The sequence below is a fragment of the Leptosomus discolor genome, chromosome 6 (genome assembly GCF_034619465.1).
Source record: "Leptosomus discolor isolate bLepDis1 chromosome 6, bLepDis1.hap2, whole genome shotgun sequence".
Lineage (NCBI taxonomy): Eukaryota > Metazoa > Chordata > Aves > Leptosomiformes > Leptosomidae > Leptosomus > Leptosomus discolor.
In genome coordinates, this window is record NC_141396.1 from 38,083,557 (window position 1) to 38,106,470 (window position 22,914).

At 49.8% G+C, this 22,914-nt stretch overlaps 1 protein-coding gene across 1 annotated transcript; it reads right to left on the bottom strand.

Moving 5' to 3' along the window:
* Positions 1 to 3,965: 3,965 nt before the first annotated feature.
* Positions 3,966 to 21,704, bottom strand: DNAJB12 (DnaJ heat shock protein family (Hsp40) member B12). Its single transcript, XM_086466482.1, has 9 exons — positions 21,572 to 21,704; positions 17,636 to 17,810; positions 16,148 to 16,293; positions 12,993 to 13,178; positions 11,614 to 11,693; positions 10,359 to 10,468; positions 7,069 to 7,241; positions 5,923 to 6,075; positions 3,966 to 4,497 (listed from the first exon to the last, which is right to left on the bottom strand). Exons 1-8 carry the CDS (start codon positions 21,702 to 21,704, stop codon positions 5,954 to 5,956), a joined length of 1,125 nt encoding a protein of 374 aa, XP_086322608.1. The 3' UTR covers positions 3,966 to 4,497; positions 5,923 to 5,953.
* Positions 21,705 to 22,914: the final 1,210 nt, after the last annotated feature.

The window sequence follows — 22,914 nt, forward strand, 5'->3', positions numbered from 1 at the left end:
TATAAGTACCGCCTAGGTGCAATTGGAGCAACAAGCGGTGCTGGGTGGATGCAACTGGAAACATGCCTTTACAAACCCAGATGCTGCAAAAGGTGGGGGGGTTCACTCAAAATTTTGGTGACTGGGGCATTTCTTGGGTCACATGACAGAGGATCATCCCCCCCCGCCACCTGTGAGGCACATCCCTGTGCCAGGCTTGGGTATTGTGGTGCCCTGCAGTGTTGTCCAGTGGCCAAGCCACTGCCAAAACAGCCCAAGAGCCTCTGAGGGGGCTGGAAAGGAAACTCCAAACCTTGTTTTTTGGCAAAATTGCAAGAGGAGCAGGTTTTGGCACAGCAAGCGCGGGACAGAAATGGCACTTTGCTCTCCAGCTGCAGCAAGAGATTTACAGCGCAGTGATGGCAGTGACAGCCGCAGCTCAGGCTGTGCCGTCATCCCCTGCTGAGGCATTTTGTGTCTTGAAGCTACATAGATATACAAATATAGCTCCATAAATATATGTATTTTTATATATCGAGCTTCTAAGCACACGGAGGGGATTACCCCATGTCTCACCATGCTGTCACCAGTGGCATGGCCCCCCGCTCGCCCTCTGCCAGCCTTTCCGTGGGTGGGCAGGGGGACTCTACATCCCATTTAAAAAAATTATTATTACAAGAAATTATCAGGGCATTGTAGAAAATGCCAAGAAAACAAACCAAACCCACCAAAAGACACAAAAGCAAACATGGAGTGACTGGATAGCTTCTATGCTGGGGGTGGGGGTGGTGCGCCTGGCAAAAACCTTCCGTGCAGGTCCACGTGCCCCCGAAACGCCCCATGGTCACAACCCCAGCCACGAGTGATGGCAGGTGAAGCTCTGCTTCTATTTATAGCAAAATGGCCTTTCTGTGACAAATTTTGGGGAGATGTCAAGGTCCCTGGGGTTTGGCACCTCTCTGGGAAGTGCCAGGAGTTTCTAGTGAGGCTGTATTTAGCCTGTCCCAGAGTGGGGGGCAGGCAGAGGGATATTTTGGGACCTAGGAGGCAATGATGGGGCTATTTGTGGCACCAGAATTGGCCTGGGTCTCCTGGGTGCCATTGCAGTGGTGGGGAGAGGGAGATTTTTGGGGCATCAGCAGCAACAAGGATTTAAACCTAAGGGTAATGCTAAAACCTGATGTTTTGCTGCCAAAAATGATGGTGGTGAGACGTGGGGTCCCCTTCACTCCCTACCTGCTGGAGGAGGATGCTCGTGGGGCACCTGCCTTCCCCTGCTGCCTCCTTTCCGCTGGCTGCTGCCCCAATTAAGAGCTTGGGTTAATGAGCCGCTGGGTGGGGAAGGAACTAATGGGGAGCCCAAATTGCCCACACCTTTGGTTAGTGGGCAGGGACCAGCACACCAAAATGCAAAGCATCTCTCCTTGCTCCAGGCTGGGAATGACCTGAAATGCAGCAAAACCACCCCAAAAACCTGGGGTGTGGATGCACTTGATTGCAGAATTTTTTTTTTAAAAAAGTGGAGCAAGCGGTGGTCTATGCTGGTGGCACTGGGGTGTTTTGCCCAGTGGCTGCGTTGGTCTGTGCTGGACTCTCTGTGCCGGCGCGGGCACTGTGAGGGGATGACGGCAGGGCTGACTCACCACCGCTGCCGGGAATGCAGTGTGGAGGGGAAATGGAAATGACGTGACCCCTGTCCTGTGAGAGGGGGAAAAAAGGGGGAAAAAAAAAAAAAAATCCAAATCTCCAGCCCTTTAGTGTGTAGGGCTGGGGAAGGGAGGAGGGGAGCACTGGTGTGGTCAAGGCTGCCCTAGGCACTGCAGGAAAAGCCTTTTGCTGCCCCAGGGAGGGGGTGGTGGGACAAAGAGACCTGTTTGGGAGAACAGACCCCAAATCTAACCCTGGAGGCAAATGTTTTCCCCCCATTTTGGGCCAGCAGACGGTGTTTTCTGAGATGCCACTATCGGGAAGCATGTCTGAGCCAATGTTTCTGCCCAGGACAGAGGCAGCTTGAGCTTCCTGTCCGCTGCCCTGCCCGGACAGGGACCTGTCTGCAGGGCACCTTAGAACACCGGGATGGTGGTGTCTGGGATGAGAATAAAGCATCCCCCAAAAGGGCTCAGATGGAGGATGCGAAGGACCGGGCTAACAGCAGTGCTTCAATGGGAAGGGAGGAAGGTGAGGCCCCCCCAGGACAAGGCATCCTGCTGGCAGCACCCCAATGGAACCAGTTTGAAGCAAAAACGTCCTGCCGAGTGTTTGCCACCACCTCGCTGGGACCCAAGGCTAACTCGGGGGGCACCACCTCCTCTCCATCGCCTCCCCATCCTTCCCGCTCCCACGCTGGGGAGGCCCCTGCAGCCTCGGCACTCTTGGCTGCTGGGGCTTGCCGGGGTGGCAAAGATGCCAAATTTCATTTATCGAGCACTTGTGCGGATAAGAGGAAGGCAGCATGAAGGGGCTGCAGAACCAGAGCAGGCTGGGGCAAGGATCTGCAGGACACCAACACAGCTGGAGCCTTTCACCTTATAAACATTTATTTAGAGATGTACAATTGTATAATTCATTCTAAATTGAGAGATACAGCCTCCATGAGCATCCATTAGGATCGACGCCTTCTTGCTCGTTATTATTCATGGGTATCTACTTGAAAATAAAGATAATCAAAAGGTTCTGGTGGGCAGGCTTGGGGCAAGGAACACCATTGTGCAAGACACTCAGCACCTTCTACGAACGCGATTTTCATTTTAACTCCCTCCCCATGATCTCTTCATGCTGGCTAGCCTGGTGCCTCTACTAAGAGCTATTTCCAGATGCTATACTTCCACCCAATTCTGTCCAACAGTGGAGGAATCATTTGAAAAAAAAAGAAAAAAAACCCTTAAAATCAGGTCCAAGTCATGGTGGCTGTGGGATAAGGCGGCTTGCAGTTAACGGGATGGCTGCAATTTTGCAAAATAAATAGCTGAAGACAGAGCATGTGGATTCCTAATGGCAAAGAAATAAACCCACCTTACCTCTTACCTCTTCCAGGGCCTGCCATCCCACCCGGGAGCCACCACAGCACTTTTGATTCATTCACCCGAGGTGTCTCAGGGGACGGTTCTCACTGGAAATGTCTTTAGACAAAAATGAACCGCAGAGTAACAAAAAAAAAAAAAAAATCCAGTTTATTCCAGGGAAGGTAGCTCCGCTCGTGCTGTGGCTTTGCTACAAAGAGATGGCTCCTAACCTCGAGCACCCTCCTGCTGCCCTGATGCCGGTCCTGCCCGACAGTGATTGAGTGAGAGACATGCTGCAGAGCTCAGGCGGGGACTGAGGAGAGATCAGGCGCATCCCCCGATCTCCCCTGGCAAAACTTCTTTCACCAGAAGCAATGGAAAGCTCTGTTTCTTGTGGATTAGCAGTATTTTACAGGTCTCCTCTAGGAAATGTCAGAGAGAGGGTGTCAAGGCCACAGCCCTATTGCAAATGGGAGTGCTGGTGGGTGAGGAACCCCAAGTGTAGGACACAAAGAAAAACCCCCAACAAAGGGAGACAGCTTGTGGAAAGCCCGCTTTAGAGAACGAACGCTGCATGCTGACTACGAGGCAAAATTAAAGCAGACTCTGCAAAAAAAAAAAAAAAAAAAAAAAAGTTACGCGCACAAATAAACCCAACGACTGATGAGCAAAAACCATCCAGGACAATCCTTCCCGTCACCGAGTGTGACGCCAGGGCTCAGCTGACCTGCTGTGGCTTCTGCCAACGCTGCAAAACCACAGCTCAGATCTGGACAATTTCCCCCATTTCTTTGTTACCCCTTGCAGATTTGGAATTTCTTTTATTAAAACCCGAAAGGCAGGTAACAACATCCTGAGCTGCAGAACGCTGCTGTCCTCCAGAAAGCAAAATACAGGAACTGCAAAGTGATTCTTGTTTTAGTGTGTCAGGCAGGAAAGCGCTACAGAGCAAGACACCCTGGGAAGAGACTTCCCCTTTCCCTGTTTACCAAACTGGGCAGAGAACAAATAATTTAATCATCCAACCCCTGCATAGTTTAAAAGTACAACATATATACAGCTATAAATTAATTCTAAATAGATTATATTTTATCTTTTTTTTTTAAAAAAAAAAAGTTTTCTTTTATCACCAAATTGTCCAATTTCTCTCTCCGTTGGCAGTGACCAGCGCAGTGGCAAAGGATCTCCTTCTGCTTCATGGCTTCTGCAGTTAGTTTGTGGTATTTTAAACTCTACACGTCTGTTCTCAGGGTTGTGGGATCCCAGGAGCAACGAGACTGTTGCACGCTAGTGGTGTCAGAAGGGCCGGAGGAAGACGAGCAGCTTGATTCCCTGTCCTAATCGCTGCCTGAGACGCAGGTCGAATGGTGGAGACAGGCAGAGAGAAGAAAGAGGGCAGTTGTGCGTTGCTAATTCTCAAATTCCATTTTTAAGATAAGGTTTGATTCTTTTAAATATCAAGTCTGTCACCTCGGCTCAGTGCACTTCACCAAAAGTCTTCAGGCATTTCAAGAGTCTGGGAACAAAAGCGGTAGCGGTGTCAGTCTCCGGGCAATTGCACGTCACTGTACCTCCCCCTTCCTTCCCCCCCACCACATTACAGGCAGCAGCTTTTTCAGTCGCACCACTTCAATCCGCAGCAGGCCCTCTTGCCTAAGAGCAGCTCTCTTTTCAGACCACGGGTACAGAGAGGGAATGAAAGAAAAGCAGGTAATTCATGCCAGCCTACCGTAAAAGAAGAGGTGCAGTTATCAAAACAAGAGAGTGGGCATATCAAGATAAGAATGGTTCCAAAAATAGGATACACCCAAAAAATGGCCAAACGTGACCCAGAGGATTTGCTTTAAAGGCCAAACTTTCAGACACACTCCCTCTGCCAAGGAAAATAAAAACCAACCAAAACCTCCCCTGCTAAACCTCCTTACTTGGGTCCACAAATCAAGCAGCTAGATGTCCAACGTCCCCACAAAATCTTTGCAAGCCTAAATGGTGTCTGTACAACTAACACTTGCTGCAAGCTTCACTTCCGATTCATTTGCTACAGAAACCCAGTTTTCAACTAATTTTGCGGTAGGAGGTACCTGTACGTTTTACAGCCATCCCAGCAGCATCTGGTAGGTGAAATCAGCCCAGATAATTAAGCAGAAAAAGGACTCCAAACTCCATGCCAATTTTTAACATTATTTTCATGCAGTTCTCCCGTGACCCAGCACATGCTCTCTCACATGTGCTATCTGAGCTCACCTTAATCTAAGCTCTCCAACCCCCGAGCCTTCCAGACTCCCCCTCAGCTGTTTTCGCTTTGATTCCCAGTTTAACGCAGTAAGGTACTTCTACAACCTGCTGTGAACTCTGGCCATTTGCTTTGTTCTCCTCGAGCGTCATGGGAAGGCAACGGGGGGGAGGGGGCAGGGGTGGGCAAGGAACATCTGTTTGGTAGGAGTCCATTCCCTATCATCATACTGCTTCAAGTGCCAGGGAATAACAGCTTTTTCAGTAAAACAGACAATAAAGCAACCAAAAAAAAAAAGGTTCATTAAAACCTGGTGGCTGGCTGCCAAGGTTGGTAAAGGCTCGGTGAGGTAAGGGAAAAAACTTCCAACCAGCTGAGGCATGCACAGCTGCTGCATCGAATGTGCAGCTGATGAGACCTCAGCTGAGTCGCCAACAGGCACGGGGGTTTTGCTCTGTTCCTAGAGACCCGACACTGAGAGTGCCAGAGAAAACAGCGAGCTTGGAGAGAGCTGAGGGTGCCAACATGCAAACTAAACAGAATCAATTTCCCAATTAACGAGCGTGCACTTGACGGAGGGGGGTGCTTCCCTCCGTGACGCGTGCGCATCCAGAGGAGGCTTGTGAAGATCCTGTGTCTCAGAGATTTAAGTATTAAAAGCACTATTGTGCCCTGCTCCGCTGCCAGGGAAGTGTCACCAGCTCGTACTTAGACCTCTGCTGAGCGGGCAGGTGGGTGACTATCCGTGCAGAGAGGCTTGAACATCTGATAGTCTGCTACAGCTGGGGGTGCCCATCTTCTGTGCTCGCTGGTACAGATCAGAGTCTCCGAAGTAGCGCGCCCGGTACAACAAGCCTTCCTCTGCAAAGGGAAAAGCCCAGCGTTACAGATGTGACATGGAAGGAGACCCACCCGTCAGGCCACCTCCCACCATGGGCTCTGCTGGGAACAGGAGGCAACTCCAGTTCTTCAAGGCAAGATGAAGCACAGGATGAGGCTGAGGAAATGCCCTGTGCTCTTTAGGACAGGACGGGTGTAATATCTGCTGACAGCTCATTTGTCCCAGGGAAAGCCTTAGGAACCTGACAGGACCTGCCTCTAGTCCCAGGGGGCACACGAGGCAGGCTACACAAAGGTTACCCCAGCTCAGAAATGCAGAGGCTCAGAGCTCAGGGCCTCAGCCTCAACAGGCACCAGCGGGGGCTCTAACAGCCCCTCCTGTGTCCCAGGCGCTCAAATCCTACTGTTCCAAGAGCTGTGCTCATCACCCGCTGGGAATGGCCAGGCAGAGAAGTCAGGTCACACACGCTGCGCTGCCTGGCTAGATGGCCAGGTCACCTCTCACACTGTCTGGCTGGGCAGCCGTCCCTCCCAACCCCGTGTGCCTTCAGCGCCACGCAAGGCAACGTCAGTGCTGCCACCACAGCGTTCTGAGCAGGGATGGGATATGGGATGGAGGACCTCATGGGCAGCAGACTTTCAGACACAGTCCTCAAACAGCTAAAATATTACACAGAGCTATTGCGGGCCTCCTGAAAATCAGATGGCTGTGACCTCCCCCCTCCATTGGAAATCAGAGATATCCTACTGACAAGGCAGGGAACTGCTGGGGCACAACTCCTGTCTGACCAGTTCTACGGCAGCATTAAAAAAAACAAAACAAAACAAAAAAACCCCACATACTGGAATCTGTCATGAAGTCACAGATAGAAAAAAAAGCCCACAACACAGGAAATGTGCTCGCACCATGTTAAAGTATAACTTCAGCATAACTCGGTCCCCAGTTAAAGACCTTTCCGAAGCTGACCTCATGCAGCAGCCAAGACCCTCCGCTCCTGACCCCATAGTACTCACTCTGCTGCTTCTCTTTCCAGCAGTTATTTCGAAGGTTTGCAATGTAGTCGTCCTCCACGCTCCTTTCAACGTTTTTCAGGTTAGTGCCCGTGTACTCGTCTGCAAAATTCTCAGATACGTAGTAGCTGACTTTCAAGTGTTCTGTCACTCTCCTGTGTATGTGACCCACAGACCTAGTTCAGGGAGAAGAGGCAGAACAGTACAGGACATGCTTCAAGGGCGGAGGAAAAGGTCCCAGCACTTTATAATGCACGACGTGCCACGATACCAAACCGCTGAAAACATACATCACTCCTATGCATCCACAGATGTGAAGGTTTGGAAAGGAGAAGCATTTCTAGTGGAAATGAAACGCCAACACGGGGAGAGAAAACCTGCCAGGCCTCTAGCTAGGTGGGCAGAGCTCTGAATACAGACATAACTCTGAGGCAGATTGCCCAAGGCCTAAACCCACTTAAAATAAAGTGTTCATTAGAATTTTTAGCACTAATTAAACCCCTCTGCAATTTCCTTGCTGACGACACCATCATCTGGTTTTGGCAGCGGGCCCCAAGGATGGTTACAAAGCTCAGAGGCCGGCGCTTGGGTGAGAGCAGCCGGTGAGGCAGAATGGTGCCTGCGCAGAGGAGCACGGCAGCGCCAAGGCGAGGGCAGAGCGGGGCTGGCTGTCACAGCTCCCCCGCAACCCCCCCTCGCTCAGCAAGGCTGCTCGTCGGTCAAACCCAGTGCCCTCTGCTGAGATATCTGCTAACCCCAAGAGCGTCAGCTTCCTCTACCACATCACATGCTGCAACGAACGCTGTTGCTGCAAGAACAAAATCAGACCCGCTCTGCGCTCAAGCCTGCTCCGACTAGTAGAGAAAGCACTTTCTAGCAGGAAATCTCTTCTTATCCTACACCCCTGGATTTGCATTTCAGACAGAGCCCTGTACTTATTTTCCCCAACACTCCAGCAAACCTAGAGATACTCACTAGGGCGTGTTTGCAAGCTGTTACACAGGACCTGTGCCCAAACACTGGATTCATCAGGAACACCCCAATTTGGAGACGTGCCCAAAGTTTCCCATAATAAATACCAGCTGGCTGCTGCATTAAAAGTAAGCCTGATTCTTAAGCCAGGTATAAACATTAACTCATCCGGCTCGCCCTTCAGTCTGTTATCAGGGTTTACAGGAGTGATTCAAAGACTCCTGCACATTTCATCAAGGTCCAGCACTCAAGGACAAGCGGTGGGTAATCGGATAGACTGAACATCACCAAAAAGCTCTCTTGGCATTTTTCGAGACAAAGGCTAATGCGTCTCCGGCAGTGCCTGCTGGCAGAGATGCAGTCTGGAAAAATCTCAGCTTACCTTTTCACCTGTCAAGACAGAGCCCTAAGCTCTGCCAAAGTTCGTATTCCTTATCTGTATAAAGATGAACTATGGAGGCTACGAAGTGTGCCCTCAAAGGAGGAGTATTTAAGCTCACAGAGCTTCCTCAGCATGCTTGAGTGTAAAGCATGAAAATAATGGCAGGACCTGGCACAAGAAACCTGCCACCTGAAGTCAGACATGCAACTAAGTCAGGCAAATTTGATGAGGTGTGACTGAAGAGCAGTGCGGCACAGTCAGGCCCACAACTAGACAGGTCTTTCAGCAGAAAGATGGTTTTTGGAAGAGATTTACAAAGGCAACGGAGTGACAAACGGTTCTTTAGGACTCTGCCTTTCTCAGGGACAGCTTCACTACCAAGACGTGGCGTTAAAATCTCTGTGTGCCATTAAAAACTCACCAGGTTCAAAAGCTTCTTGCCTTCTGCTCACCAAGTTCAGCGCGGCAAACTCCAGCTTTCTGCCGAACGACAGCCAAGCACAGCTTTTCCCTTTACACCAGGCAGCAAAGGGGCCTGGCTGCCTGCACAGGCAAGCAAGCGAGCGAGCAAGCAGCACCGCCTGCCGGCACAACATGCCTTTTGCTCCCGAGCTGATTTCATCTGGAGTGCCTTGGTCACTCAGGAAGGATGACGGAGGACCAGATCAGCTCATTTGCTGCTTTTGTCCAAATCCAAACTTTGCTTGCTGCTACCTGAGCACGCAGAGATGGGGACAGCACAGGGAGTGGGGAACTGAGCAGCAGAGGAACAGCTCAGGGACAGCTTTCCTCTGACAGCTGACAAGGCTGGAAGCAAAACCCTGCCCACTTCAAAGCTGCCCTCCACCGAACATCTTCTTGCCTCACCAACCACCTCTTCACCAGTGCAAAACAAACTGGTGTAGACACACAATGCTTAATTTTATAGTCCTGCTATCAACTGCAGAATTCAGATCTCAGTACTCTTTGGCCTCTCAGAATAACCCTTAACTGTGCCCTCTCCAAAACCGCACCATCTTTCCGTTCCAAGCACTCATGTCATAGTCGTTACCTTGGATCCGAAAGCCAAGCCGGGTTTTATAGTATTGAACTTCATCAGTGGCAAACATTGTCACCTGTGAAACTAAACAGGGCCCACTGACCGTAACCAAGTCTACCCTCTTTAAATACACATAAGGAATGTCCACTGAAAATACATTAACCTTTGTCAAGAATGATGCAAGCAGCCAGAAATCAAGCCTGTTTTCCCATTCTTTGTTGGCACTGCAAAGTGAGTAAGAATAGACTCATTTAATTTGTCAGCCAAGTGAGCAGATCGGGGCATTTCCACAGGATCTAGAATGAAACAGCTTCACTTTTGCATAGTAAATGTCTGGCCATAGCTATTTCCTGGCAAGATTAGAGTTCAAAAATAGGGGATTTCTCTGGGAGTGTCTTTGACTCTACAGGAGTGTTTTTTATTCCTTCTTCTCTTCCTCTGTTGCTTTGTACTAGGCACAAACTAAGGCTCTCATGAAGAATGGATCTGGCTTTTGTTTTTCACACCCCAGTTTAACTCCACATCTCAGTTCATTCTACATAGGGGATCTCTGTGCTGGGCTGCAGTCTCTCAATTTCGTCTGTCCCTTTCTAGGACAGACACACCCAGCTGTGGGCATGCAGAAGGTCCCTGTCAAGAACATCCTCCCTTAGGCAAGTGAGCACCCTCCACCCTTCCCCACACCTTCCATCTCAAGACCCATTTGAGAACCAGGAGGCTTTCACTGATGTGCGAGACATCTGGCAACAACAGAAACAGTGTGATGAGATACAGTAAAAAAAAAAAAAAAAAAGAAAAAGAAAACCAGAGACCCTAGCTCCCTACCCCGTCACGCCACCCTGCCCTCCAGAACCCAATCCCCTCCCCAGCAGAGTAAGTTTTAGAGTAACAGGTACTAACGGCCTCTGGCTCAAACTGTAGGGCGGGCTGGAGACCATCATCTGGCTGAGAGCAGACACGATGATCAGGATAAGGATAGGCATCAGCTGGACAAACAACCCAAGGCCACCCTGAATGAACAGAAACACACAGTGGAGTGACACCCATACACTTGCATGCAAGGATCCCATAGCATTGCTCTCCCTCCCTCCCAGCCCTAACACAGCCTTGATTCTCCTGCTTTTTGCAGGCATTCAGCTTAGGAGGCACCACAAAGTAACTGGGGGAATCCCAGCAGCCCACAGTTCTCCTTCAGAAAGGGCAGCGTGACTCCGAAGGTCCAAACCCACTGCACCTTCTGTAGATGCGACAAAGGGACTGGCAGGGGGAACCTTGTGAGTTTATTTCAAAGGCCTCATGCCCATATTTTGTTTTGCTAGAGCACATATGGTTTCTGTCCTGCCTGTGCTACTGAGCAGAACCGGTTTTATGGAAAGCCTTCTCCCCTCTTCAGTGTTACATGGAAGTAATTCCCCCTCTACCTCACTTCCTGAGCTCCTTCCAGTTCCAGCAGAGTATATTTCCTCTTTAAGCTTGAGAAAAAATATCCAGGAAGTTCTTGTTGTTTGTTTGTTTTTTAAAATTGGCTATCCCCAGAAAATAGTAATCTTCAATACATAACCCCGGTCTCTTAAATAGTAAGTCCCTCATCCTCACTTCTCTAGACCTGAGGGCTTAGAGTGCTGGAGATATACTTAGGTTTTCTGTGATGGGAAAACATAAAAATAGCTTATGCTATAAAGTGTATTCCTTGGTTAATTAAGCATCACAGATTAGAAACAGCCCATCTTCAATATTGGAATAAAAAGGAGAATGAGTTCATGTTGGGAGGAGGCACAAGTATCTGTATTATCTGAAAAATTGATTTACCTTTCGAAATTAGAGAATTAAATCAGAAGGAAATGCTTATTCCGTGGGAAAGACAGGTACACTTCACTGGTGCAATCTTAATTCAAGGCGGCACTGTTTCAAGACACACCAGCGTTTCCCCCACTGGACAACAGTTATGAGAGCCCCAGGAGAACAACCACCAGTAAGTTAAACTGCACCTTGGTGTAAATTCTGAAGGCAGCTCAGTTTCCACAACTCCAGCTTTCCGTTCAGGGCCATGGAAACAAGCAGGACTGTTTTACAACACAGCCACACCAACTAGCTTGCAATTCATGTATCAGAAAAACCTTTAGACTCCCTGCCCCCCCGCCTGTTCTCCACTTACATCACCCTGATGTTCTCGTCTGTCCTGCCTCTGATGGTAGGTATATCGCATCCTGCCATTGCTGTACACATGAACGTTACCTACAGGCCAAAGAAAACCGTTACACAAAAGTCAGAGTACCTAAGATGGTGCTGGCTGACCAGAAGGAACCACAAAAGGTTGCCACGTTCCACGTCAGCCTCACCAGTAAAAGCAGAGCAGGAAAAAGTAGACTGGGTGCTGACAACAGCAAATTCAGGAATTTTAACTTTGAACATTGTCAGAATGGGCTTGATCTGTTTCTTTGGTACACTCAACAAAGGTATAAGGACCTAGAGATTGTAAGGGAATCCACACTGGGCTCACACTTAGATGTGGTCTGCTGTTACCACCGCTCTCAGTCCAGCCTACTTCCTGAGGCCAGCAGTTATGCCAGCCAGCTCAGAGCTGGAAGGACGGCACATCTGTCCGGCTGGGCTGCTTCCAGGCTGGAGATGGGATGTCTCAGTGAGATGGTGATTTGACAGACTTGAGCTGTTCCTGAGATCCCTGCAGATGTCCCAGTGCACAAGGTGCATGTCCACGGTTTTTCTCAGCAGGCCACATGGCCGAAGCCCCTGACTCAAGCCACTCCATCACGCTGCCTTGCCAGAGACGGCTGTAGCTTTAGGGAGAAGCAGATAGGGGACTCCACAGGAGTGGAGAGCAAATACAAATTCTAAAATACAGGGAGTCTTCTAGAATACCCTTATCCTTATATTAAATCTGTGTCTTTTTAATCGGAACTGATCAGGTGAAGGAACGGTCACTTGGTTCTTTCCTGCTACCCAAACCACAATCAGCACTGTGGATAGACAGGATACAGATTTAATTTTCAGTTCAAGAGGTTTAAGTTATGCTCTAGAAATAACACTTTCCTCTTTTTTATGGGACACACTGGAAAGAAGTGGATATCAATCTCAGAGAAACTGCTTCAGTTGCGTGGCAGAACAGAAACAGACCAAGAACAAGGCCCATAATTTGTTCTGATAAGAAGATTTAACTTCTAAAACCATCAGGAGGAAAAGCCTTCTTCAAAATAGGATTATTTTTACAACTAGCCTTAAAACAAGTAATGTTTTGTTCTAACATTCATCCCAACCTAATAACAGTTAATGTTGCCAGCATGCAAACAAATACCTGAAGTTGGGAAGAAGTCCAGCTCTGATGGTATTACCTGCTGGATGCTGAGTTCTCCAAGTACCCACCTGAACAATTTAGAAAACTCTAGGTGTTTAGGTCGTGTGTGAAGGAGAACTCTCATCAAATTCAGTAATCCTTGCATGGCCAAAGAAATCTGCATTGTTGCTCTGTCAAAAGGACCGGGTCCCATTCAAGAGATTAAAGTTTAACATGCTTACTAGAAGGAAAACCACCACCAAAAAACATGTTGAAGAGGTCCTCGGGGGAAATGTCTGCCTCAAACCCGCGGTGGAAGTCCGAGTGACTGTGTCCATGCCGAGCAGGGTTGAGTTTCTCATCTCCAAACTGGTCATATTGCTTCCTCTTCTCTGGGTTGCTCAATACTGCATACGCGTTACCAATGGCTGAAATATTGACAACAAGGAAGCAATTAGCTTCTTCCTTCTACAGAAATACATTTAGCCCTGTGAACTGCCAGGGCTCGCCTTTCTCATTACACAAACCAGGTTCTCAGCTACCCACATCTTTCCAACAGGCTACTTCAGCAGCACAGCACTAGTACCCATCCCACTTCTCTAGCAGACACAGACAGAAGGAAACCACACTAAGGGACTGGTATGAATTTGGTATATGTCCCTGGAGAAACCCCCTCATATGAATGAAACTATGACTTGTGAAGGAAACACTGGTGGTAGAGCAGCTACATGTTTCACTTAATTAAACTTGTTACTCCTTTTGAACATCTAATGCTCAAATCCTTCAGCCATAAACAACTGTACAAGAAAATACAATTTTAGTTGACAAATTTTATTCAAAAGTGGCATTGAGGGAACTCAATGGCATAGCCTAAAACCAGAACTGCAAAGAATTTAAATACAGGTTAGATCTTGGAAAGAGACTTTAAAACCTCCCATAACAGCTAGTAAGGAAATGTTGGCTAGAAGGTGCGTCTGTCAGCTATGAATTTCAAAATTTCCAGATGCCAGAAGTAAGCTGCATAATTACAAGGACTGTTAACCACTGCCTGTGATGGCAGCAATGTACCGGAACTAAACCCCTGCCAGTTCCCCAGGTCACTCTCCTTCCCACCTCAGCACATTTGAGCCTTTCTACCTGAACGCCTGCCTGCCACCCTCCTATTTCTGTACTTCTCTCTCTGCACACTCCAGCTTATCACTTCCCCTCTCTACCAACCAACGCAAGACCCTCCCTATGTGACTGCAGAGCAGAGCCAACTCTCTCTCTTCCCTGGGTCACAAGGAGGCAAAAACTTTCATGGCAGCATTGCCTGGTGCATAAAAGGCAGGGGCAGAATTGATAGAAAAGGGAGATACATGCCCTTTGGAGATTAACTCCCAGATTCAACATTTTCCCAGCAGTCAGTTCGAGTTGCACTGTTTTTTCTTGGACTAGAGATATGGAGAGTGGAGGATGTAATGACAATATGGTTGTTCTGGGTTATAATTAGTGCACACAGAGAAAACATTTCTCCAAGCACGCAAGGAAGCTGGACGACAAGGACTGACTCTCAGCACATCATCTTGTTCTTTCAAACTGTGCAGTTAAACAATGAAAATGGAGTGGTTCAGGGCTTTGTTCGTTGTCCGACTGTCTGCTGACACAGCCCAAGAAACACCTCATTCCAAATCAGGACTTTAGCTCAAAGCAGATAGGTTCAACTCTTTTTCCAATGTCAGCCAAAGGCAGTGATGCAAATCTGCCACAAGACAGACTGCACCCAACTGCAACTATAGACTGAGACAAGGTGTCAGGACAAGACATAATGCTTTATCAGCTGTCACTGGGAAGATGAATGCCAAGACTTCAGATAATACATCAACGTAAGAAAAAATTAACTCAAATCTTACAGCAGTGCACATTTCTCCCTTCACCCTCTGGAACCAAACAGCTGGACTTCAGTGAGCCCTGCAAACTAGGAGTTCAGCTTGGGGGCTGAAGGACTGGGGAGCCAACGAGGCAAGGCTTGTAAGAGAGATAAGCTGAGAGCAGATAGCTCTCCAGTGGAGGATAAAGGGCACCTTGCTTAACGCACGACTTCTGGCACGTAACTCTTGTGAAAAGCCTTTGGCAAACATCATTATTTAAGATTACAGGTGAAGAAACCTGCCTTTCGCCACTTAGCAAGGACTGAAGGATAAACTATTGAGCAGCGGCTTACTGCACATGCGGCAAAGACAAACGTCTACAGATGCTCACTCTTCAATCTGGCCCCCATACTAAAACTGGCTCTCCCAAGTAGCTGGGCGTCAGCTCACTATTTGCTAACAGCAACACACTTATCAGTTATGGATTTAAGTCTTAAAAGACTTGAACAAACCTTACATAAGACTTTTACTGCTGAATTCATGTCTACTAGAAGCTTACCCAAATACTGTACTGGTACACTCCCACCTAGCCTTGCTCCCTGACCCAGCAGAAGTCTCACGCATTTCACTCCCAAGATGGCCAGAACCAGTCCACACTATTTAAATGGCTTAACACTGCAAAAGCAGTGCTGGACAACCAGCATCAAGACGCTCTGCACCTAGCTCAACAATAATAATCAAACTTCCACAGCTGGCAAGGGAAAATGGAATTATACGTTCCAAGCAATAGCATTTCTCTTGGAAAATTACTCCAGTTTTAAGGTGTCTTATTACCCAGGAAATATCCCTGCTGCATTTGCAGAGAAACATGCAGAGAACTGGGCTCTTTGCAGCAGAACTGGTGACCTTTTTTGAGTTCTGGCTGGACTCAGTTGCATTGCTGGTGCAGATTTACCTTAGAAATTTTCACCTGGGGTTTCCCTCCACCAATCCCACCCCGCAGCCTTTTGCAATGGCCAGGTGCTGAGTGCTTGCTTAGAAACCTGAAGGCTTTCTGGCTGCTTGAAATGCTCAATGAGTGGAAGAGTCTAAATACCATTCCTGCCATTTGGCCCGCCCAGCAATATCTCTGAGGGATTCGTGAATCCAATGGCTGCCTCTGGTGTTGCACAACTTACCGGGTCTCTACTGGACTTGTCAGCAGACAGGGGTGCAACCCAGTCCCTGCCCTGTGCTGGATGGCTGCAGGACTTGGAGCTTCTCCCTGCTAGCTGAATGCTCCTGCATCTCTCCAAAAAAGAGGACGGTTAACATCCCAATGGAATTTCCTCCTCAGCAGTGTGGCAGGAGGCTGAAGCAACACACAGGGGAGGGCTGCTAGGAGAACGGGAAGGAAGACTTCTCCTTGTCCAGCTAGCAGAGGTGAATCCTACCTGTGCCAAGCTGTGTTTATTATGTTAAGCTTATACTTTGTTCATAATACAACCAGCTCAGAAGAGGGACAACTTTACAAAGAAGAGCTTCACAAAGTTGGAAATGTTCTTTACCTTTAAATGCCTCTGTAGCCCCTGGTGCATGGTTCTTATCTGGGTGAAACTTCAGTGCAAGTTTCCGGTAAGCCTTTTTCAGGTCCTCATCAGAAGCTTCTCTGTTTACTCCCAGAATTTCATAGTAATCTTTGCATTGCTTTACCCTGTCAGCAGAGAGGGGAGAAAACACAGACAGTTTCAGCTGTGAAAACCACTTTGCATCGAATAAGTCAACTCTGCAATATCTAACACATCACAGTTTCGATGGATGCTGTCCAGTGAACTCTGGTTTACTCAGCTCCAATTCCTCAGAGGGTGACCCAATTTTTGTCACAGACTCATTCTCGCTGTGCCTGCATTACTAGCACACAAACACTCTCACAGAACAAGTCAAGCCAGTAGAGGTAGCAGGGCCTCTCCTCAGGCAGTGGTATCAGCTGCACAGGAATGTGATTGGCAAATAAGCTTCAGATTCATCACGCTCATGTTTTGGAGGCTGCTTGGGAGGGACTACAAACAGCAGGCCAGGATCTGAAGGATAGCTGGGCTTCCCTCCCCCGATTCAGTTAATTCACACTAAAAATAACACCAGCTGAATTCTAGAGGAAGAAAGAGGGAGCTGCCCAGGCCTGTGTGCGCAGCCCAGTTTGTTCTGGGTACACTCACAGCCCAGCAATGGTTTCTCCTTCTCACATGCCTTTGATGAGACAGAATACAGCAGGCTGGGTTTTTGAAAAAATAGATGACGTAACAAGCATCCCTGTAAGTCCATTAACCAGAGCAGTTCTTGCACAATTCAGATCATGCCCATAACCTTAAACAAATTTTACCAAGTGACTGTGCCTGCGGTTCAGTCCTTCAACTTCCAGTATTTGCAAATGGTAGAAAGGAATAAAGAACAGCCTGAAGCAGGTTTTGGAAAACAGGTGACTGGATAAACATGTCCTGGGACCCTCCTGCAGGAGCTTTAGAAGCGTATCGTGCTAAGAGAGCGAAGCCTCCTGTGGTGGATTTCTACTTTACCAGGCTCTAAGAGAGATCATGAGCAGAATATCATAAGGAGAGAGGAAGAAGGCTATGCCCTGTCACTTGCTACCAGACCAAAGCTTAGAGCAGGAGGCTGCCTACAGGATCTCAGGAGCACATGGGATTTTTCCACAGCACTACTGAAGAACACTAAAGCAAACATTAATGTGAAGTCCATGAGACGAATGCATCCAAAATGCCCCTTTGGACCTCAGCCAGGAAGAGGCCTACGTGCCTACAGTTCTAGCCCTCGTGCATGCCTTTGGGGGAAATCTCATCCCTTGTAGACCCAACCCAGCTGCCTCCCAGGGCTGTTGTGGCTATAAATCCTCCTAGGTATGCTTTTAACACCCAGCCAGTTAAAAACCACTCAATACGGTTCGAAGCTGAAATCTTTAAAAAGCTGCAAAAACCAGACCAGTATCACATGATAAACTCAAACAAACTGCGGGTTGAAGCCACAGAGAGCTGTGTACACACCTCTTCACTGCATCCACCTGATCCTGAGTGTAGCCCTTGGGGGCCTCCCCACCAGCCTCTCCGTTGGCTGACAGGAAGTCTCCGCTCATTTTCTTGAACTGAGGGTTTGTGGATTCCTTGGACTGAGACTGGTCATCGGCCGATTGCTCGTTCTTGTTGAGTGATTCAAGCAGAACTGAAATGAGAAAAAGATGTGAAGAAAAAAAACAAACAGAAGTTAAGAGACCGCCAAGCTCAATCTGCCCTTCCAACTCTCCCCTAAAGAGACCCCTCTTCGTCTCTGCCCCCACTCTCAAGAGCCTGCGCCCTTCATCAGAGAGACCCTCACCTTTTCACCCAAGGGACCCTTGAGCTCCTGCTGCTTCTTGCCCAGATGTGAGGGCTACTGCTGAATATATGGCCTGCTTCTCCCAGAGAACGCAACCTCCATCAAAACCCCATGCCTACCCAGCTGGAGAGTCTGGAAGCCACAGTGGATCACCAAAGCAGCGCATTGTTGTCCTCTCCTTTTTTTTTTTCTTCCACATCTCCCTTAGCAGTGAAGCATTTCCACATTTTTTTCTCTAGCCTATTATAAAGCATATTCTTCTTCTTTATCTCCTGCCTTTGAGAGTCTACTGCACTGGGTAAATGATGTGACAATGCCATATCTTTAGAGAGCTTAGAAAATAACACCGTGGGATGCCAGTCACACAGGGACACTCCCCTTTCAGGGACAGAGAACAGCAGCACTGATTGGAGGACTACAGGAGATGTAGCATACGATTCAGAAGGCTGCTTTGTTCTCTTGCACTGTTTTACCTACGTATTCGATGCGCGTAGAAGGAACTGCGAAAACCATCTTCTCTTTCAATTACTGAATGTGAATTGCGTAAATTCAGTTTCCCTTTTCTTAACCGGGGTGAGCAGGCCTATTGGGTAAAAAACTATCGCCACCTCCTTGCAAGGCTCAGATGCTGTCCTTCATCCTTTTCAGCCAAGAGAGGACAAACATTCAGGCCTGGCCTAACCACACAGGTGACAACACTGCGAAACCAAGTGAGACTCCTCTCCAAGCACAGAACTATCTTTCCAACATGTATTTCCCTGGCAGCTGGATAGCGCCACCTTTTGAAACTATTTTTGTCTTTTTTTTAACCAAATATCAGACTGACCTCTTCACGCCTGTAGTTTCTGAAGTTTATATACTGCATCCCCATTAAAAAGAATGGGCACACGTAGTAAGATTAAAACCAGACAACATTATTTACAAAGGCATCAGTAACTTGACAAGCTAGCAGTCCTTTATCCAGAGCCTAGAAACGAGAAGGATGTTTCATCTCCTGCAGGTTGCACATCACAGACCTTGCACTATGGGGGTATCACATTCTTTATGCAAGTGCAAAAAAGGCTTGCAGGCCACGAGATGAGCCAAGATACCCTATCTGCCCTGCAGAGCTTGTAGGGGCAAGAAAAAAATGCTCGGTAATCCAACAGCCAATACAGGCAATTGTTACAGGACGAAAGATAAAAACGACAGTGGGCTAGTGAGCAGTAAGTCACTGGATGAGCTTTTGAGCTTGGGGCTTCATGGATTTTGGCTTTCAGAGAAAGAAATCCTTCCCTCGCTCACATTTACATTGCTAGAGTGTTTCACAAAATCACTGTCTTTGCTTTTGTTCGTTCCAAACCTGAGGCAAACTGCCAGGTACTTTTAAACCTCATTTCGTGAGGCTGTCCCTCCACCCACCCCGCTCTTGCTGTTTTGGGTTCAATCCCCACAGCTTGCCAAGAGATTTTTGGCAATGTAGTTCCCAAAACCAACCACAGAAGCCCACGTATGGCCACAGCTCAGTCCCATTTTGCTCTACAGCCCCAGCTCTATTGCTTCTGCCTCCCAATGCCACGCTGATCCTCTGTGTAGTCACAGCACAGCACAAATTCATAAACTACCGAAGCAGAGACTGCTGAACTGGGTTTCAGTTCTGCCAAGTCAGCTCCCCACCAAGCATGTGCTACGGATCACTTTTCCTTGCTTATTAGCGAGGAACCATTTGTTCAACTTCCGTTAATTTTTCCAAAACTCCTGCTTAAAAGGTGACCAGCGGGACTTCGTCTACACCAGCCTGTCCAGCTGCATTTACGTAGGAGAAGCTTTTTGCTGAAATCCCCTTGCAAAACCCTTTGCTGATCCTGTGACGACACCTGTAGCACCCAGCTAGGGTCAGAGTTTGAAGCACCGGCTGCGCAAGGTCCACGTCGCTGATCATTGCCAAACCTGAAGTAGCTCACGAGAAAGAGATTTCCCTGGGACGCACCAACTACGTAAGGACCCAATGACCACTGTGTCACTGAGGGATCTTTGCCAACATTTCCCAACTACAGACCCAAAGTGCATGGGCAACTGGCAGGTCCTTGGACGGCAGCTCAGATGTGAGACTTGTACCAGCAGCTTGGTTGGGCCTGGCCACAAATTAGCATAGTGTATTCAGCGTTAGCCTGCCCTGCTGCCCCCCCCACCTCTGCTTTCCTCCGCTACGCTCCCGTTCTCTAACAGTACATACCCCACCTTGCATTCTGTCTGTCCCAGGCCAAAGGATTAGGACAAAACACAACTGCTTTACATTGCAAACTGGTGCTTGCTGTCATCCAGATCTGCTTTATTGGTGCTTGCCTTAGCAGAGCTCCTCAGGAAGAGCAAGCCTTGTCAGGGTGGGTCTTTCTGTGTGCTATGCCATGCCTTTTTCTCCAAAAGTCACTCTTCCCAACCAGTAATTTTTATAAACTCTGAAAGGGAAGAAAAACCACACCACACGTACGACAAGCTGAGACACTGTGTTTGAAGCAACAGGAAGAGGCCTCCTGCAACCAAAGAGAGGCTTACAGGAAGCCTTGGGCTCTCCGCAGGACAGCAAGCTGCAAAACACAGCCAAAGAATCAAAATTCAGATAAGGTCTATTAAAAATAAAAAAAACCCAAACAAACCAACCAAACAAAAAACTATAGCCCTTTGCATAAATTTCTGCAATGTAAGAACACACTGCTATAAACAACAGCCTGGTTGCTTTTGTGACACATTAATTACATACGCCAGGTAATCAGATCGCTCCTCAAAACCCATAGAACTGGCAGGTCTCCGAGAAACAAAATCATTTTTATGCGTGCTGAAATGAACTGCAGTAGCTGTGCGGTGGTAACCAACGGGGGTGTGCAAAACAAGAAGCGACACTTGCCGAATGGAATGACCGGGTAAAATGAGCACGCTCCAGCACGTAAGCCCAAAAGCCCATGTTTGTCTGCCCGAAACCCGCGTGAAACCGCTGCCGAGGTGCTCCTCGGGCCCAGGTGCTCCAGGAGGGGATTCTGCCGCTACGGGACGGAGCTGCAGGACAGCCCAAACCGCGGAGGGGGGGAGGAGAAGAGGTGAGCTGTCTGCAGCCCCTTCTCTTCCTGGGGGGCACAAAAGCAGGGAGAGTTTCGGGAGTTATTAAACCCACCGTGCGCTGCTCCTAGCCCCCCCCTTCCCGCCCCCCTCTCTGACAGAAACCCCCTCCTCACACCCCTGCGCCCGCCCTAGTTAACCACAAGGGCCGTAAATCGGTACGGGGCAGCACCGGGGTGACGCACGCCACCGCTAACCAGGAGCACCGCGACCGCCGGGGGCAGCCAGCCCCAGCCCCGCCGGCGGCGGCCCAGCCCGCCGGGACCCCTCATGGCGGCGGGGCCGGCCCGCCGCAAAGCCCGCCGGGACCGCCCGCGCGCCCCCCGCCCCGGACTCGCCTGCCCGGCGTGCCCTGCGCGGCGCCCCCCCCACCCCCAGCCGGCCGCAAGGCGCAGGCGCGCTGCAGGTGAGAGGTCAGGCGCGGCGGCGGGCGACGGCGGCGGCGCAGGCCCCACTCCCCCGGGCCACCCCCCCACCCCCGCCCCGGGCCCGCCTTCCCTCCCTCCGGCACTCACCGCGGACCCGCGGCGAGGGGTACAAGCGCTGCGCCTTCTCCAGGAAGCGGCGGGCCTTGTCGGGCTGGTTGGCCTTGGCGGCGGCCAGCGCGATGCTGATGCACCGCTCCGCCTCGTCCCTGTTCGACTCCATGGCGGCGGCGGCCGGGGGGGGGGGCCGGGGGGGGGGCGCAGAGGGGGCGGGGCCGCGCGCAGCCTGATGGCGTCACGGGCGCCCCGCCCTCATTGACGGGGCAGAGAGGCGGGGCTGGGGGCACCGGGCTGGGCCCAGCGGGGGGCGGCAGCCGCGGACCCCGCCAGGCAGCGCGGGGAGCGGCGAGAGGCGCCCCGTCGCCATCGCACCGCACCGGGGAGCGACCCCGGTGCTGGGGAGAACGAGCGCCGCTGGCTACGGGAGAGCCCCTCCTCCCGGGCTGTCCCGGCCCTGGAAAAACAGCTCGGCGAGAAACGCGAGCGACCGCCGCGGCCAAAAGAGCCCATTGCAGGCGCGGGGAGGCGGGCGTGAGGCACGGATGGAGCGGTTGGTGGGATGGGACCTTAAAGATCACAGAATCAGTAAGTTGGAAAAGACCTCCAAGATCAAGTCCAATTGTTGACCCAACACCACCACGCCCACTAAACCATGTTGCAAAGTGCCACATCTGCACGTTTTTTGAACACCTCCAGGGACGGTGACTCCACCACTTCCCTGAGCAGCCTGTTCCAATGCTTGACCACTCTTTCAGTAACGAAATTTTCCCTAACGTCCAATCTAAACCTCCCCTGGCACAACTGGAGGCCATTTCCTCTCCTGTCCCTTGTTACTTGGGAGAAGAGACTGACCCCCACCTCACCACAACCTCCTTTCAGGTATGTGTAGAGAGCAATAAGGTCTCCCCTCAGCCTCCTCTTCTCCAGACTGAACAACCCCAGTTCCCTCAGCTGCTTCTCATAAGACCTGTTCTCCAGGCCCTTCACCAGCTCCGTTGCCCTTCTCTGGACACGCTCCAGCACCTCAATGTCCTCCTTGTGGTGAGGGGCCCAAAACTGCACACAGCATTCGAGGTGCAGCCTCACCAGTGCTGAGTACAGAGGCGCGATCACCTCCCTACTCCTGCTGGCCACACTGTTTCTGGTACAGGCCAGGATGCTGTTGGCCTTCTTGGCCACCTGGGCACACTGCTGGCTCATGTTCAGCCAGCTGTCGACCAGCACCCCCAGGTCCTTTTCTGCAGGGCAGCTTTCCAGCCACTCATCCCCAAGCCTGTAGCGCTGCGTGGGGTTGTTGTGACCCAAGTGCAGGACCCGGCCCTTGGCCTTGTTGAACCTCACACAACTGGCCTCAGCCCATCGATCCAGCCTGT

Excerpts from the sequence above, each read along its gene's own strand:
- DNAJB12 (XM_086466482.1), bottom strand. The coding sequence starts at position 21,704 with ATGGAGTCGAACAGGGACGAGGCGGAGCGGTGCATCAGCATCGCGCTG. Across the intron at positions 16,294-17,635 it reads CAGGTGGATGCAGTGAAGAG|GGTAAAGCAATGCAAAGATT; the intron begins GTGTGTACACAG and ends CTCTGCTGACAG. Across the intron at positions 11,694-12,992 it reads TGGTGGTGGTTTTCCTTCTA|GTAACGTTCATGTGTACAGC; the intron begins GTAAGCATGTTA and ends TTTGGCCTGTAG.